At 43.0% G+C, this 17,840-nt stretch overlaps 1 protein-coding gene across 4 annotated transcripts in view; it reads left to right on the forward strand.

Annotated features, from left to right (window-relative positions):
• Positions 1-14,298, forward strand: part of fam131ab (family with sequence similarity 131 member Ab) — a 32,269-nt gene extending 17,971 nt beyond the window's left edge. For all 4 annotated transcript variants that reach the window (XM_049576953.1, XM_049576952.1, XM_049576950.1 and 1 more), the window contains 2 exons: positions 8,495-8,626; positions 13,514-14,298. In XM_049576953.1, coding sequence (XP_049432910.1) covers positions 8,495-8,626; positions 13,514-14,160 — 779 coding nt within the window. In that variant the 3' untranslated portion in view covers positions 14,161-14,298. The remainder of the gene's footprint in view (positions 1-8,494; positions 8,627-13,513) is intronic.
• The last annotated feature ends 3,542 nt before the right edge of the window (positions 14,299-17,840 follow it).

Below are 17,840 nucleotides of genomic sequence, written 5' to 3' on the forward strand. Positions count from 1 at the left end.
ACCAGCCGAGCCCTGGCAGCACTCAAGTATGTGACGTGTCAGAGGAGAAACGAGCCGTTCACATTTCCACAAACCTCAGCGCACTTCAGGGACTGTTCTTTACTTGTCAGGGGAGGAGGGTGGCTGGTTGATTTTGATTTTGTTTATTTATTTTATTTTGATCCTCCCTATGTTAATCACTTATTCATGCTGTTTTTGAAGTATGAATAAGTCAATAAGCAATTTATTCCACTGAAATATCATTGATGTATTATAGAAAAGTGATTTATCTTTTTATAAATGACAAACACAGAGTGTAGCGAACACAGAGAAATAGTCTGACATGCTGTCAGTGATAAGCTGCTAGTCATCACAGTCCATGATATCAACTAATAACAGGAGACGTCAGATTCTGCCCCTACATTGCATGTTATTATTTTATTCTGCTTTATGTTTATATTGTACAGCGTTATGAGAAGCTTTATTCCAGACTCAAGTCCATATAAGATACATACGAAAACACAGACTGAACAAGTACTGTAGGTTTAAAACACTTAAATTTTACTTAAAGTTCACTTCACTTAAAGTTTAAAACTTCTTCTCATGTTTATATTGATCCCATCCAACAAAATGATGTTCATTCAGCAAGACTTTTTTTGCTCCATGTCTAAAAATAAATACATTTGACATTTCGCTGTTGTTTGTCTTTTTATTTTATTATTTTATATTTTTATTTTATTTTTGCCAGTGCCATACAGCAACAGTGCTTGGGGATGTGGTCCTTTACAAATTTGAAAATACTGTAAGAATGTCACTTTTATAGAATTGGCTTCTTTATTTTATAATGTAGGATTAATGTCTACGTCAACAAATGTTAACCATAGAATCGTATCGAATTGTTCTGTATTAAAAATATATCGTTTTTGAATCGTATCGTAACCCGTGTACCTAGATACGTATCGAATCGTCTATCACAGAGAGATTCCCAACCCTAATGGAAACCCAACTAATGTCTGGACCTGATTCTCTCGACAGTGATCAGAAACAATTCAAGGAAAGGCTAAACAGTATATCAGCAGTTCATCAAGGTTATTTCCTTAGATGAGTCAAATCAAAGCAAGTTGAAAAGTCACCTCGCTCCACATCTGTCTCAAAGCTTTGGACAAACCCTTCAAAAACAAGCAGAGTCCACACAGCAGCTTGACCTCTCTGGCTCTCCCTCTTATTGCATGCTGAGATCTGATTACAGCGATCAGATGATCACGTTAAAACACCAGGTGTAAGTGCAAAGGCCCCTGATCAGATGTCATTATCCAGATACAGTTCCCAGATACAGATCACAGGTTAATGCCAGGTGCAGATGGGGTGTTCGACTCCTCAGCCACAGTCATCGCCCTGCACTCCTCTCCTCCATACATACAGATGATTGGCTCCTCTCATCCGTCTCCTCTTATCTTTTACTCACCTCATCTTTTACTTTTCTTTCATTCACTCCCCCCCCCTTCACCCCTTTCACACCGTCCCCTCTCTTAATGTCCCTCTCTGCCCTCCGTCTCTTTATCTCCTCTTTTCCTCCGTCTTTTTCACCCTGCCCGCTCTGCCTCCGTTCTCTGGCTCGCTCCCTGCAATGCAGACTCTCAAGGTTAATTTGCACAGTAAGGTTTTGCTCCTGGCTAGTGCCACCGTGACTGAGCGATTTTCCACCGAACCTCCTCTGTTCTCCTTTCTGTTTTTTCTGTCCACTTTTATATCTTACTATTTACATCACTTCTCTTCTGATGCCCCATCTTTGAGATCCATTATCACAGTAAAGGGTCCATTTCAGTATTCTTTGGTGAGGATAGTAGTTTCATGTGTAACTGTAATGATGATTCAAACAAGCTGAGTTCTTGATAGGTCATTATTTCATGTATTATTTAATAGGATATGATCAGAAAAGCTTGAATCTGGCCATTGCATATATTAAATCAATTTATTAAGCCCTGTTTCAGTGTAAATGGCACATACACACCCTTTTATTTAATCAGTAGAAGTTGACTAGCAGTCCAGAGACGTTACCACACATTATATTTCTCCTTGTCTCTTCAGCTTACATCATCGCATCCACTCCATCAGGGAGCCAGTTGTGCTGACTCCATTTATTTTTGCCAACTCTTTCCTCGTAGCCCTGTGCTGGTGTTACTGAGGGTGACTGGACACACTGCGTGAATGTCAGCGAGCACGTTCGTCTATAAAGTGAACATGTGCGAATGTGTGAAGTGAGTGTGTGGTGTGTTGTGGTCTGTATGCAGCAGGCTCGTTACAGGAGAACACAGCGGCGTGTGTTTGTGTGGGAGGCGTCCTGAGAATTGAAAAATGCAGGTGGGGTTGTCCTATTGATGGTCTGACTTCTGCCAGCACACACACACACATTCTTTGAAGGTAATCCTGCAGTGTCTGTTCGCAGTGCATGAAACTGGCTGCCAGCCTTGACCAACACAAAGAGGCTTATGTCACTGTGTGTGTGTGTGTGTGTGTGTGTGTGTGTGTCTGTGTACATGTGTAAGAAAGAGAGAGTGTGTGAGTGTGAGAATATGATAGTACATGTCTGTAGCTGCGTCTATGTGTGCATTAGAGTGCCATTTTTCCAGTTTCTGGTGCACTGTAGTGGACAGCAGAGGTTTATGTGGACTGACCAAGTCCTGCTCACCAGGTTAACACGGTCACAGCAGCAAACAGGCCTGTGGGAAAATCCAAATTTGGAAACTGGCAGTAGGTGTTGGAAAAACTGTAGACAGCCCAATCAACCTGATCTCACAGAAATACATGCAATGACCACAACCTCTTAATGCCACATTACGTGTGGTGGCACACAATGGGTCTCATTCATGAAACGTGAGCAGAAGGAATTTGTGTGTAAACTGTTTGCAGACGGAAATTTATGTGCATGTCCGCATTCATCAATATTTTAGCAGCTCTGATCTTTTCGTAGCTACTAACAAAATCTACTCCTGCTCCTGACCACTCGTAGCGCTTGTGTAAATTTAGTAAAGCACATAAATATTGCTTGTCACTATTGGAAATTACAATTTTAACTCGTACTGCGCTCTGTTATGTACACAATGCCTTTGAAACACGTAATCTAAACATGACAATGAAAATATTAAAAATATAACACATTTAGTTAAATTAGTTGGCAATTAGCAGGTTTAAGATCCAGATTAGGTTCATGATTGTGAATTATCTATGTAAATCGACTCAGTAGATTACACGTTCTTTCTACATGTTGAATGATGATGATAAAAATATCCGTAAGGACAGCCGGATCACAGCCTCCTCGTCCTCGGTGCCTGGGTTCAGCAGGAGCAGCAGGTGGTGGAGCCACGAAGGAGCACGCGCCAGCTGAAAGAATTATTTGAGACAACACGTTTATTTGTTTGTTTTTTTTAATCATTTGAATGAATAAATCTGCTTTGAAAATGTTTAATTTACGTTGTATAAAGCAGAGCTTTAGGCTATTAAGATTCAAATAATTTGAAGACGATGCATACAAACTGCTGTAGGCTATATGTTATCATATCATTTGTTAAAATAAATGTTAAATAGCTCTACATTCCGACAGCCATCACTGATTTAGAGTTTATCCATTACGCACAAAACATCTCTGGTTTCCCGTTCCCACTTCATTCAAAACCCCACAAATGAATCTTCTGTTTGTTTGGTGACCGCTGTATTTTTTTGTGTGTGCTTATGCGTTTCTTTGCCTCCAGTTTCATATCAAACCATTTACGCTTCACCTCTGACATGGTTCTTTGTACTACGCAGACAACATTAACAGCATCTGTTACCTCCCTCCAGGCCTTCGCTTTGCCTGTCCCTGTCACACCACTACTAACTGAAGAAAAGAAAATGTTTTTTCTTAAGTCCACTTCACCCAAAATTATTTCGATCTCAGCTTCGGAAAATTTCTTTTTTCTTTCTCTCTCTTTCTTTCTTTGCGCCATGACTGACAGGTCGACAGGATGCACCTACACCTCCTTATATGGTGGTCATTGGCTATTCATGGGCGGGGATTTATGCTAATTGCTGATTACCGGGAGCGTGCTGTCACTTTACGATGGATTGGCATTCATGATCATACACACGTTTACAATCAAATCTGAGTTTCCCGCGGCGTTCCTTAATCTGGAGTAGGTTTTTAGTAGAGTAAGCTTTTATGTGCAAATCTACACACAGATTTACTCACTTTTCATGAATGAGAGCCACTGTGTAGTGGGGCATGGTTGGGTTTAGGTGCCAAAATTATTTAGTTAGGTTTAGAAAAAGTTGTGTTTTCAATTAAAATAACTACGTACGTAAAGTGCGTCATAAAGTGACGTAAGTAGGTGACATGTAAAGGATGTAAATACATCAAGTTAACACAAGCCAACACTGACTTTTAGTTTCACAAACAGCCACCTCCTGTCACAGTGGGCACTTTTTACCTGCCATACTGCCATCTTCTTGGCTCACTCAGTAGTTTTCCACTCTGCCCGCCTCTCCACCACACCTACCTGCCAGCCTACCTGTCCACACAACTCTCATCAAGCTAGCACTACTCACCTGTGGATCATTACCTCCTGCCACTATAAAGACTCCAGCTTGACAGTCTCGTTGCCAGATTGTTCTTTGCCATTGCTATGCAAGGCTTTTCCAGTATTTATTCCCGGACTGCTACCTCCCCTGCCTCTGACCCTCCTGTTTCATCTGCTCCCCGGTCAACCACTATGCCTTCTGTCCTTGCCCAAGAGCTCTGCCTCTAAGTTGCTGGTTTCTGCTCACCTGTTCCCTGTGGCTGTTTGGAGAGACTGTCATCTAGCTCTCCATAGTGAGTTTACGCATCACCGTGTGGCTACACAATCTGCCTTTGTGTGTGCGCATGGATTCGACTCGTGATTGCTGCTGACTGCGTGCCAACGCGGTCCAAATTTACAAGCGGTTCAGTTTGTACGAGTGTGTGCTCCAGCCCTCTGAGGGAGGATTTCTGAACTCACCCCTATACGGACATGGATGGAGCCTTCGGTCCGTACTCTGTGTTCACGTTGTCCATATTTGTGTTGGTTTTCTGAAAGCTTCCTCCACTGTGGCTTCGTTTCTTGTTGTGCGATACTTCTGACTCTGCCCTTTAGTGCCATCTATTGGCTGTCTCTGTCGCATCATAAAGGATACTTGGAAGTATGAGGGCCTTGACGTTTACAACATTTGGAACGGACACGCCTATGTTCTTATTATTATAATTTCTATATGACACCTTTTACAAAGTTACCATTTCATTTTGATATTAACATGACAATCTGCTCCAGTGATTGAGACTTCAAATGTTATTTGTATCTTGTAATAAAAGTCTAAATTTAAATCTGTTTAGCTTGTATTTTGTACACAAAGTAATATTGTTAAGTATTTCTATAGTCTGAATTAAACAAGGTCACCTCCTACATGTTGCTGGCTATGGTTTTATTGTCAGAACACAGATATGGTTGTGTGTGTATCTTTCTGTAGGCGTACAGTTCATCTTTATCCCTGTTCTTGGCATTTATGTGTGGTATGTGGGTCAGTGACATAAAAACGTCTGAATGCAGGTGAAAACTGTCTTTCTTCCTAAAGTGAAAGGAATTAGAGGAGGCTTTCAAAAGAGAACTAGAGCAGCCTGCACACACACACGGTTACAGTTGCTGGAGGATGTGCGAGTGTTTGTGAGGAGAGTTCAGGGCCCATAGTGGAAGATGAATGAGAGCATCGATCTCTCTCTGTGGGAGACCACGCATGAATACTGAGCGCTGAGCAGAAAGAGAGACAGAGGCACAAAGAGAGTGGGACTGAGGACAGAGATTCAGAGAGATAGAAATCAAAATGAGAAGTGAGGGACGAGGCTGAGAGACTGGGAGGTGAAACAAAAAGGAGCGGCAGGAATGAGGAGAGTCAGGTGAGTCGATAGAGCGTTTCACTGAGGGAGAGGATTGGAAGACAGGCGTGACATGAAGGAGAGAGTGGACGGACAGAGAGGAATACAGAACAGATGGACTGAGTGGACCAAGCTGGGCACAGAGATAAAAGAGACACAGAGTCTTCCTCCCTGATTGGCCGGCTCCTGATGATGATTGGAGGGGATTGGTCACTGGGACTTTGTAGTTTACTGGTTCTGGCACATGCTGAGTCACCTCAGCCACACACACACACACACACACACACACTGATGTCCTCTCTGTGGTCTTTATGTGTGTGAGTTTAGTTAGTTGCAAAATATGGTGATTGGCATAAAACTTCAATTTTTACTGGCCTGGTGTGGCTGCACATTCTGACAAATAAAGGCCTGTAGCAAACGGCTCAGGCCAGGGTCCGACAACAACACAGCTGTGCTCCTTTGACTCTAATGCAGTCGTTTCAGATTTCCTTCATTTTCAGGCTGGTTTTGTGGATTTGGAGCTAAGTGTTGTGCCTGGGGCTCGTCGTGTGTTAATGATACTCGTTACCTGGAGAGGTTGGAAAAAGATATACGTTTCTTCCCTGTTCCAAAACCAAAATCAGACCCTGAAAAGTGTAGGGTTAGCTAGCTAGCTACTGAAGATATAGCCTACTGAATGTAAACACATGCTGCTTTTGCTTTTATTGATCATAACAGTGAAACAAAGTCAGACCCTGCTGTACAGAAACCAGTGAAGGGAAGCAGGGGAACTTTGCTCATATTCAACCAATACACATGTATTTATTGCAACCCTAACCTGCACAAATGCAAATGTTTATCACATTCTGTGTCATGTTTTCACATAAACAACACTCCAGAAATGGTTACTGTTATTTATACCATGGTCTGGGGTGAATACTTGATTCTGATTGGCTGCAGGATGTCCATTAAAAACTGATAATGAACACTGAATAGGCAGCTCCGGTGAAACTGTCTGTTTACTGATCTAAATTAATGTGCCGGCTACATAATAGTATCAGTATCTGTAATCTGATTACAATTAATTTACAACACTGAGAGTAACATCAGTCCTTCAGTGCCTCATCCTCTGGTCACCACTGGAGGGAGACTATAACACACTTTGCAGGTACGACACTGCCCCTCTGACCTGAAGCAATCATCGGACATCCCGTCCGATAGTGGACTTACTACTTCATGCTGTAACTGACAGTAATATTAAACATGGCGTATGGTTTGTTCGTGAAAATCCTGATATGCAGTTTTATTGACTCTGAATCTTGCTAGCATAACATTAGCTTACTGGCTAATAGCTGGGCCACAGGTCTTCATGAGCTGAATAACTTTCCGTTGCATAAAAACCTTACAGGCGGCAATGATTGTTCCAGGTATTAGGTAAACCCTCAGGTGTTACCAAGGGCATGTTAAGAAAGAACAGACTCGATAAAAGCAGAATAGAATTTCATGATTGTCCTATTTACATTGAAACTCCTCAGCTTCCTTAAAAAGAGTAGCCATTGGTTTGCCTTCTCACAGCTGACGTCAGTGTTCACATCAATATTGAACTTGTCATCTCGGAGGGCCTCCTCCAAAAATCAATAAAAATCTTATTGGTCTTAGACACATTAATGTGGAGGAAAGACTGCACGACTACTCTTTCTGTTTATTTCTTTGGTAAGTGACCATGGTATAAGCAGGATAATTCCCTTCGAGGTGTGCATGATCACTTTTTAATGGCCTTTGTGGAGGTGGTTTACGCCTCCACCAAGGCTGTTAAGAAGTGATAATGGACACCTCGTCGGGCATTATCACTTACCTCTTTTATTATCTTTGACAGAATGGCATTCATTTACGACATCTGACTTCCGCCAGCACACAAAGAGAGTCTGTAAAGACACAGACTTATTGTACTCCGGTGAATCAGATAAATCAAAATCAAAAAACCTATTGACTTCGAGATGAGGAAACTTATTCTCAGGTTTCAGGACTCGTTCCTGCAGCACTCTGTTGGGTTAAAAGACAGTTTGGTAGCAGCAGAGTGGGGAGTGTGAAGTTAATTTGTGGTATTAGTGGAATTATTTCTAAGAAACATTTACATTATGCTAAATTTCCCATGTGAGTCGTGATGCTACAGGTGATTCCCTCCTGCTCATCAACACAACAATGATGCCAACCCTGTTAACTTTACTTACATATGTCTCCTGACATTTCCAGTCACGTACAGATTTTTTTCTGTGCTTTCATTGGCTCTTCTTTGTGCTTCCTTCAACGTACTCTCTCCTCTGCACTGACAGGAACACAACCTGCACAACAACACTATCAAACACTCACTGACAGCCATCTTAAGTGCACCAGCTAAATGACCACTGAAGAACACCGACTGTAACGGGAGTGCTGTCTGTCTCGTCTAGTGCTACGACGTGCACTTTGTTCACCACACAAACCCGCCAGTCATAAACAGCTACATGACCTGGAGACACAAAGGACCGCTGCCTCCTTGTTACCATGCCAACCATTTATTTGTCTGTGTACACGTGCAGCTCATGTGTGTGTGTGTGTGTACGTGTGTGTACGCAGGTGTGGCCGAGCAGTTCGCCATCGCGGAGGCTAAGCTGAGGGCCTGGTCCTCTGTGGACGGCGACGAGTCCAACGATGACTCATACGATGAGGACTTTCTGCCTTCCAACGAGCCCACCACACAGAGCACAGGTATGTACACACACACACACACACACACACACACACACACACACACACAAACACACGTTACACCTATACAGCTAACAGCGTTAAAGCTACATTTATTTCCTTCACGTTGTCTCCCTCATTCCTAATACCCCGTCACACAGCCTCTTCCTCATCCATCACCCCCCTCCCCTCCCTCTGTATCTTTCATTGTCCCAGTGCCCTAGTTTTCATCCTCTCCCAACATTTTTTTTTTGTTCCTCGGCGCAATTTGATATCCCTCCTGCAACTTTAATATCATTTCCTTTGCTGCAGAGACAGTGTCTGTGTGAGGATGGTGTGTGAGCAGGTTATAAATACACAGAGTGTATTTGACCATGGCTGTGTGTATGCATGTGGGTGTGTGTGTATACCAGAGCTTTCATCTTGATTACACTGAACCACCAATAACCTGTACTGCAGGCAGCTAATAACATTCAGCTCAGGGTTGCTCCTCTATCTTCATATATCCATCTATGGCTTCTTACCTTCTGGCAAAGGCCATTCAGTGGGTGGAGTTTCACACGTACCGGCCTGGAGAAGACTTTAATCAACTCTGCATGAAACCAGTGCTGCAACACTTCTCTTATTGAGAGCAGATTATATAGAGCGTCACACTTGATGATAATACAGTTCTCAGTCTCATCACAGTTTGATTTTGCAGCTAGGTTCTTAACGCTACTGTAATCATAATGTTTGTTACATAGATCTTGATATTTTTCCACATTATGTGTTTTGCAGAAATTCCTATATTGGGTACAGTGTTGTATCATATATTTTTCAGAATTTTCCTACGTATATCTTGGTTCTTTTTTCTCATTTTTCCACCCATGTTCTGCAGCAGTATGATATCCTACAAATTTGCGCCCCAGGAATGACGTTACATTACATTACCTTAATGTACAGTTATTTTTAGGTGACTCAAAGTTCACTCAGTGTTCAGACAGATTTTGTGATTCCAGGGACAAGTCAGTTTTCTGTGACCCATCCACCCCCCAACCTGCCTCCTCACAAGCACCTGGGACTACTTCCTTGTTTACTGCCATCATCGTATTGGTCACTTGAATGCAGCCTTTTTTTGTATGAATTTGTTGCATTGTTTTTTGTAGGAAAACATAAGAAGAATTAGTGAGAACAGCCCGATTAGATGATGGTAACTAATATTTTAACATGCAAATTAATTAGTGTATTGGCTGCTTTAAAAAATAGAACACTGATATTATTTCTCAGACATTTCTTTTTAAGCACTGGAAGCTTAAAGGGGAACTAATGTGTTTTTCAACCTGGGCCCTATTTTCCGATCTACGTTTGTCTAAATGAGTGATAGGATGTTCAATATGTGACATTTCTCCAGTACGAAGCTAGGGCTGACCTGCCTGTGTAGAAGCAGATAATGTATCATTTTATACCAAAGGTGAAAATAAGGTCAGTTACACAAGGTTTTGGAAGCAGTTGATCAAATGTCAGATTTGGCAATAAAAAGGACTCTTTAGAGGTGTTTTGGTAAGTTGAGTAGTTTTTGCGTAGTCAAGCTCTGGGAAATCAAATGGAGTAGAACATTTTGGGGTCAGGGTGACCTGACCATTGGAACAGATAGGCTAGGTTTCGCAATAGGAAAGAATCCTTATAAGAAGTTGTTTTTGAGTTAAGTGATGTTCAGAATGCTAGGGAAACTCTGATAAAGGAGTTGTTTTGATAAATTGAGGTTCATGCGCAGTTCCAATTCTCGGAAATCAAACAGAAAGGAAAACACTTAGGGTTCCCGAGAAATCAAACCTATAGGGACAAATAGATCATAAGCCCAGACCTGGAAGTTGGATAAGCAGAGCTGTTTCGGCTGTTCTGTCATACTGTTTGTGATCTGCAACTTGTTCTATTGAGCTGTATTTTGCAAATAAAGTAATCCCGTTGGCTGTAACTTTTCTCCGTGGTTCTCCGAGTCTCTTCATTTCAGTGTTTGCTGAAGTTGAGCGATTTCCTTACACCTGCAGCCCGTGAGCGCGTGCTATATTAAATAACAGGGCACTCAGACAGCGTCAAACAACGTCAAAATACGTCCACTAAAAGTGCATTTTTTCACACAGATAGGCTCGGATTGTTAGTATAATTATCTGACAACATAACGGAAAGGAGAAATGAACGTGTGTGTTTACCTTTAGCTGGATTCAGACATGTTCCTCTGCCTGTTGCTGCTCCCTCTCTCTCCTCGTCCGCTCTTCAGTTTCAATGAGCTCTGCGTCCGTGTGCGTCCGTGTACTCCGTGTTCAAATAAATACAGGCGCTCATCAAATTCAAATGGCTCATCCAGATCCAGTTGGTCAAAATCAGTTTGTTTGTTGTGGCAAGTCAAAACACTCACTCAGAGAGTGAAAGTCTGGCTCTGAAATCTCACGTCTCGCAAGATGCTTCTTCTTCTTCTTTGGTGTTTTACTATACAGTCTATGGTGTTTTGCGGCAGTTGGTCTCTCAAGACTTGAGTTTTTGCAGGAAGTTACGGCTGGAGCGAGCTTACAAATGCAACTGTTTGGAGTAGTCATGGCTGACTTTTTACCCAATTTTGACCAACTGTCCGTGTACGTCCGTGTTAGTCCGTGTGCTCCATGTTCAAATAAATACGGGCGGTCATCAAATTCAAATGGCTCATCCAGATCCAGTTGGTCAAAATCGGGTAAAAAGTCAGCCATGACTACTCCAAACAGTGACACCAGTTGGCAGATTCACGTGTTAATAAAGTAAGAGATACAAACCACTCATCAAAACAGAGCTCTATAGTGTTACATGCATTCAGGGCTCAGCCCAAAACACGGGGGATTTTCGGCAGCTATATGCACTATTGTTCAAGTTATTTATTTTACCTCAAAATATGTACATCATTTGTGAAAAATAGTTGCCAAGTTAAAAACAAATCATCCTGTAGAGCCTACATCCTTGTACCTGATTGTCCTCCATCTGTCTTCATCATCCTGAAACCAGAACACAACAAATGTTGAGGATGATTCATTTTCACTCCTGCCACCTTCAGAGAGGAAAAATATGTCTGATGTTACGTTTTTAAGTGACATAACATAGGTAGGGTAAACAGCATTACTAATCTTTACACCTATTTTTGTTATACTATGCCGGAGCAGAGTTCACTGGGTAAATGTTTAGCCAACAAATCTGCTACATCTGAATCAATGCCCTGATATAATATATTATATTATATTATATATATATTAATATATATAATCTGGGCTGCCGTAACTGTAAATCAAGGATCTCTAACAATACCATGTAAATGTGTTAACAGAGGAACATGTGATTAATAATCTAATTAATAACATCTGGGGTTTGAGCCCCAGAAGCCCCCACCTTGTTTGCCCCTGGGGCTGGTTGCCAGAGGTGGGTAGTAACTAGTTACATTTACTCAGTTACATTTACTTGAGTAACTTTTTGGATAAATTGTACTTTTCAGAGTAGTTTTAATGCAAAATACTTTTTACTTTTACTTGAGTTATATTGTTTTAAAGCAACAATACTCTCACTTTAGTACAATATTTGGCTACTCTACCCCCCTCTGAGTACATTATTACATATATATATATATATACAGTATAAGAATATATTTGTGTTTCTTGTGCCTTGATTTATTTTATGTTTGTAAAGATTTAATTTATTTTTGTTTTAGTTAAAGGGGTATCGTTTAAAATACATGAATTTGCAGATTATTATTTTTGATTGACTGATTGCATTCATGTTCTTATTTTACAAATAAATCAGACGTTACTCAACAGTTACTCAGTACTTGAGTAGTTTTTTCACCAAATACTCTTTTACTCTTAATCAAGTAATTATTTGGATGACTACTTTTTACTTTTACTTGAGTAATATTGTTTTAAAGTATCAGTACTCTTACTTGAGTACAATATTTGGCTACTCTACCCACCTCTGCTGGTTGCACAGATCACCTTATGTTAAGATTTTCCTTAAAGTCCTAGTTAAAGTTTCCTCAAAATAAAATCAATTGCACAAAACACCCTGAAGGCTTCTCCTAAAGTTTCTTTAAAGTGTGCACTTAAGTATTTATGGTTTTCTCCTTGTCTTGGTCTAATACTTAAGGAATCCCTTGACCGTTGCACAAAAGACCTTAGCAACCAAAGCAAGGTAAAAAACTTAGGTACCTCTGACTTTATCTTAACTGCAACATGACCGAGTTTATGGTGATACATGAAAAACACTAGCACACCCTGAGAAGAGTGTTCTGCGACCAGGAGAACCCAAGAGATACACTTTTGATTTTACACTTTAGATGTGACAGAATTCATTTTCATTGCTTCTTCCTACAGTAGTTTTCTGGTCTCTGGTATTTGGGGATCAAATGTACTTTGTAGTGCCTTCTATGATTGTATTCTTTCAGAAGTTTAATCTATTCCTCCTCGGACCAATATGATTTTCTTGTCTTCTTTTCTTCTGCAGTTTTTCTCTGTGAGATGATAACAGGCATCACAAGCGTGAGTCCAAGTCAACAATCTCCATGGAAACTTCTACCACTGTAAAATCTCTTTCAATGCAGTCAATTAGTTAATGTTTTTCCTTAATAAACGAAAAACTTTTACGGGATTCTGTGCAACTGTGTAAGTCCTTCAGGAGTGTTATACTTAAGGAGAAAACTTAAGGTGTTTTGTGCAACCGATCCCTGGCCATTAGTGGTTCAAAACTTTAAAACTTTTAAATAAGTAAAAATGTGAACAGTACTAGAAAGAGTGAAGTTTCTCTTAAGTGTCTGCTGCAGTTCCAATCAGCGATGCTACAGGAGATGTTACATTATTTCTTCTCTTATCGTTGGTCCTCTCTTCAGGACTTCATGCTCACAGTCTGTGTCTTTCCCTCTAGATGTGTCGTCATATCCTCCATACTTGAAGGACCTGATCCACAGCCAGCTTTGCCAACACCTGGGCCTGCGAGGGCCCTGTATCGAGGGTGGAGGAGGAGGCGGAGAGGGAGGTGGCAGCGGAGAGCCGTCCCCCACGGCAGGCAGCCCGGGCTCTTCCAGCCTCTGCAGCCTGGACGAGCACCACCCGCTGCTGCGTGACCTGAGCGGCCACCGCGGGACCCACTCCCACAGCAACGCCGCCGAGCTCGCCGCCAAGATCCTGTCAGCGCTGCAGGGAGGGGAGGAGCTGCTGCTGGCCAGACTGCAGAGGGCGGGGCAGAGCGGGCACAGCGGGGGGGACTGCGGCTTCCACAGCCTGGGCGGGGGAGGGCGGGGCATCAGGCCCTGCGGGGGTCAGGACTCTCCTTGCTACTCCATGTCTTACTCTGAGACGTACCTGTCACCTGGCGAGGACGACGACACCCCCTGCAAGGACTATGAGAGCCCCATGTGCCAGGTGGAGGCGGAGGGCAACGGAGAGGAGTACCCGCCTGACTACGACCCACGCAGGAGGGTCTCAGATGTGGCCTCCTCTGGGGTCGTTTCTCTGGATGAGGAGGATGAAGAGGAAGAGGAGGAGAGGGCAGCAGAGCCAAACAACCAGTGACTCCTCTCATCTCACCTCAGTGTTTCATCCCTCCACACTCTTTGGAGGGATTTCTTTTTTGCAACAACTTCCCCTCTCCTCCATGGTGTCTGAAAAGTTTGAACCGCCGCCGCGCATGCTGTTTTTTTTTGTTCCTCTGACTGCGACATGAATTCATCGTCTTTGCCTTACTTGCAGCGTTTCAGCTCCTACGTTCCACCATGTGACTGCTTTGTCTCCATTCGATGTACCAACTCTTTTCTTTGAAGGCGTCCAAACAATCTTTTTTATCAGTGTGAAAACAGGAGCGCCGGACTCGCCACAGCAGTCCAGCAACGAACACGTGGGTGTGACGCACACAGTTTTTCGTCTCCGTCCCTACCTGCGATGCCACCGATGGACGCCACCAAGAGGCAGACAGAATGACTGAGTCCAAAACTCTGACTTATCTTTGCATGTGTTTTGCAAGTGCTGAAATCGATGGGCTGACCCAGTCTTGAGCACGGTTTGTAATCTCAGCTGTTCTGTATAACCCCCGCCCACCTCCCCGACGTCTCCAAGGGAGGGAGGGCTAACACTGCACCCTGGGAACTGCCCTCCCCTCCCTCCCCTCCCCTCCCTCCCCCTCCTCCTTTGCAAGAGACAAAATAGCATCCTTTCGGGCATGGCTTGCTGAGTATGCCAAACTATTTAACCCTGTCACTACCAATTATGAGCAAATGCTGGAATGTCTTCAAAGTGACAGGACATAGTATGTATTTTAAAATAACAAAGTTTAAAAAAAGAAAAAGATTTGTCACAAATGATATAACAGAAATGATATGCTTTTATTGTACTAGTTTTCTATCACTCAAACATGTTGTTGTTCACATTATTCCAAACATCATTATGATGGACATCTGCCATAATGATCAAATATAACTACTGGATATTTTTGAGGTTCTGTGGATTCCTGCATGGAAGACACGAGAACTTTGGTTGTCTTAAAAAAAAATACACAGCAGCAGCAGCAGCAGCAGTGACGACAAACACTGACAGAATGTTCCTGAAGTGACCCTTCGGCGATAGGTGTTCGGCAGGAAGTGGCGCAGCTGGAGAAGACAGAAAAGTTTTTTTTCTGTGAAGACGAGTTGCATCGGAGATTTTCTATATTTTTGTATGCGTTGTCTTGCTTTGATCTCTTTGCCTATGCGGCGTGCCAGTGTATGTGGTTTTTTGCACGAAGCTAATGTGGCTGTAGATTTCTCCTTTTCTTCGTTATCACTGTGTGATATAGTTTACTGGGAAAAAAAAACTTAACGAAACAAATGTGAACAAAAAAGTTTTTATTTTCTTTTTTATTTCAAAAGAGGATACTGTGATACGGTTTGTTCTTGCCATTCGTCATGATCCTCATGAAGAGCTCTCTTGTTTTCTTTTTCCAAAACTTTCCAAATGCTCTTCTTTCTTTCCTCTCATACTGACTCCTGAAAAGCTTTGCCTTTTATTCTGTACGTTCACTTCTTTTTTATGATATTTGCAAAATGGCATGTTTGTGTGACACATGCCGAAACTCCCATCTCCATGGCGATGTGAGGAGCCCTGTTGAGGTTCTCCCAGAGGGACTGTCATTCATACAACTCAGGAAATCCCATTGGACCAGATCATCGATGCATCCCGCCTGCACTCATAACACCACTCGTCATTCATCCTCCGCGTGTGTGTGTGCTCGTGTGTGTGCGTTTGTGTAGAACATGCCTGGCGTGCGTAGTTATTTTCTACAAATAATTAAAGCACAGATTCAGTCCCCACGTCCTTCTTTAATGTTGTTTGACTGTTTAGAGAATCCTCAGTGTGTGTGTGTTTGACGTTTTGTGTAAATGTGTGTGTGGTAGTGTGTGTTTATATGTGTGTGTGTATGTGGTTGTATTGCAAGATGTCAGCAAGCTCCTCAAGCTTGCACTGTATATCCATTCCAAAACCCCTCCAATGCAGCGATTCCCTTTAAAGCAGTGTCTGGTGTAGCTGAGCTCTTGTTGGAGGTTAAACTTTTACTGGTGCTGGAGAAAAAAAAGCATACAGTACTTACATCTGGAAATTATTTTGACGTGATGACATCGCTGAGGACTTCTGAATTTAAAAAAAAAAATGAAAATGAGGAGTCCCGGTCAGGGCAGTTGGAAAAGACAGCGACAACTCAGGGGGAACCATTGAAGCTGTGCCTTTCATTTGTCACCTTTGACCTCCCAAGTTGTCTCATAGTCATCATCTTCATCATCACATCTTCCACACTGTCATTTAGGCCATAGCTTGGCTTCCTTCCTCTCGTTCCCTGAGCGAGTGCGGAGTCAAACCCTGCTAAAATCTGATCGACAGAGGCACCAAATATCCTGTTGCACCTCCGGTGTGTATTCTCCTGCTGTCGCTGGAGGTTACAGTGGGAGCGTCATTGTCCTTTTGGTTGACATTAAAAGCCGAGCGATGCTGGCGTGGCGAGGTTGTGCTTTTTTCCTGGCGCGGTGAGGAGAGCGTGCCATTGCCCTCCCCCACCCTTTCCCCATTTATGTGCTGTCCACCACAGTGCATTTGCTCCATCTGTCCCTCCGAGTGTCCTCCATCCTCTTCCCCAGCACAGTCTGAGTGTGTGAGAGACGACTCGCTCCTTGGTGTGATGTGTTTCTCATTCACCCAGCTGACTTGTTGTCTCTCTCACGTCGACCACATTCATTCATCCAGTCTTAACCCTCACATGTCCTGAATCTGATCTGAACCCTAATCCTTTTGTAGAAGTGACACTTTGGTGGATTTCTTCGTCTTCCTATCCTTGTCGAGAACATTTTGTCCTCACAAGAATAGAAACAGAAGCGTTCCTGCTGACACACGCACAGACAGCCTGATGAATGTTTCCCCTCTCCATCCTTCTGTCTCTGTCCTGTCATTTCCTGCCCCCTCACTCTCCTCTCCTCCCGCCCCCTTTGTCTCTGTCCTTTCCTCTTTCTTTCCCTCCCACCTTCCATCTATCCCCACAGGGGGCTCATTACGTAACTAAGAGGACATCTGAGTGCTACCTTTGCCGACAGGCAATTAGCCCGTGATTATAAAACCGCCTGACGAACAGGAGATGCTTATCTCTCTCCTGTCTGTCTTTTTATTTCACCCTCGTGTCTTTTTCCCCTTCGCTCCATCGGCACCCTCCCTTCCCTCCCTTCCCTCCCTTTTCTCTCCACCTCCTCCTACACCTCCTCACTGCTGCATCTTTTGAGGTTAGCTGTCCCAGAAAACTCGTATCGCTTTGTGGAAGTGTTCCTCGCTCTCAGTGCGGAAGTGATTAATATTTCGTAGCCCAATAACAGAAGAACACCCAGCTGTCCTTGAGTGAGACAGATGTCTTCAGAGTGAAGCATGTTTCTTTCTCTGTGAGTGTGTGTGTGTGTCTCTGGGCAGTGTAGTTTGTTGCTTCAGGCAAGCGCTGACATTGGATACTTATCAGAGAGAAGTGCTCCAGATTCTCTCGCTGCGAGTGTGTGTGTGTGTGTGTGTGTGTGTGTGTGTGTGATAGTGATGGGAGAACCCAGTGCTATAAAAAGACATCAAAACATCTGTGGGACAGTGTCGAGGCAGGAGGGCGTATGAATATTCAGTTGGTGGTGGTGCCCCTGTCACCCTATAGCCTACTTACCATTTTAGAACAAAGCTGAAGGGCCCGGGGACCGCGCTCGCCA

The sequence above is a fragment of the Epinephelus fuscoguttatus genome, linkage group LG5 (genome assembly GCF_011397635.1).
Source record: "Epinephelus fuscoguttatus linkage group LG5, E.fuscoguttatus.final_Chr_v1".
Classification (NCBI taxonomy): Eukaryota; Metazoa; Chordata; class Actinopteri; order Perciformes; family Serranidae; genus Epinephelus; species Epinephelus fuscoguttatus.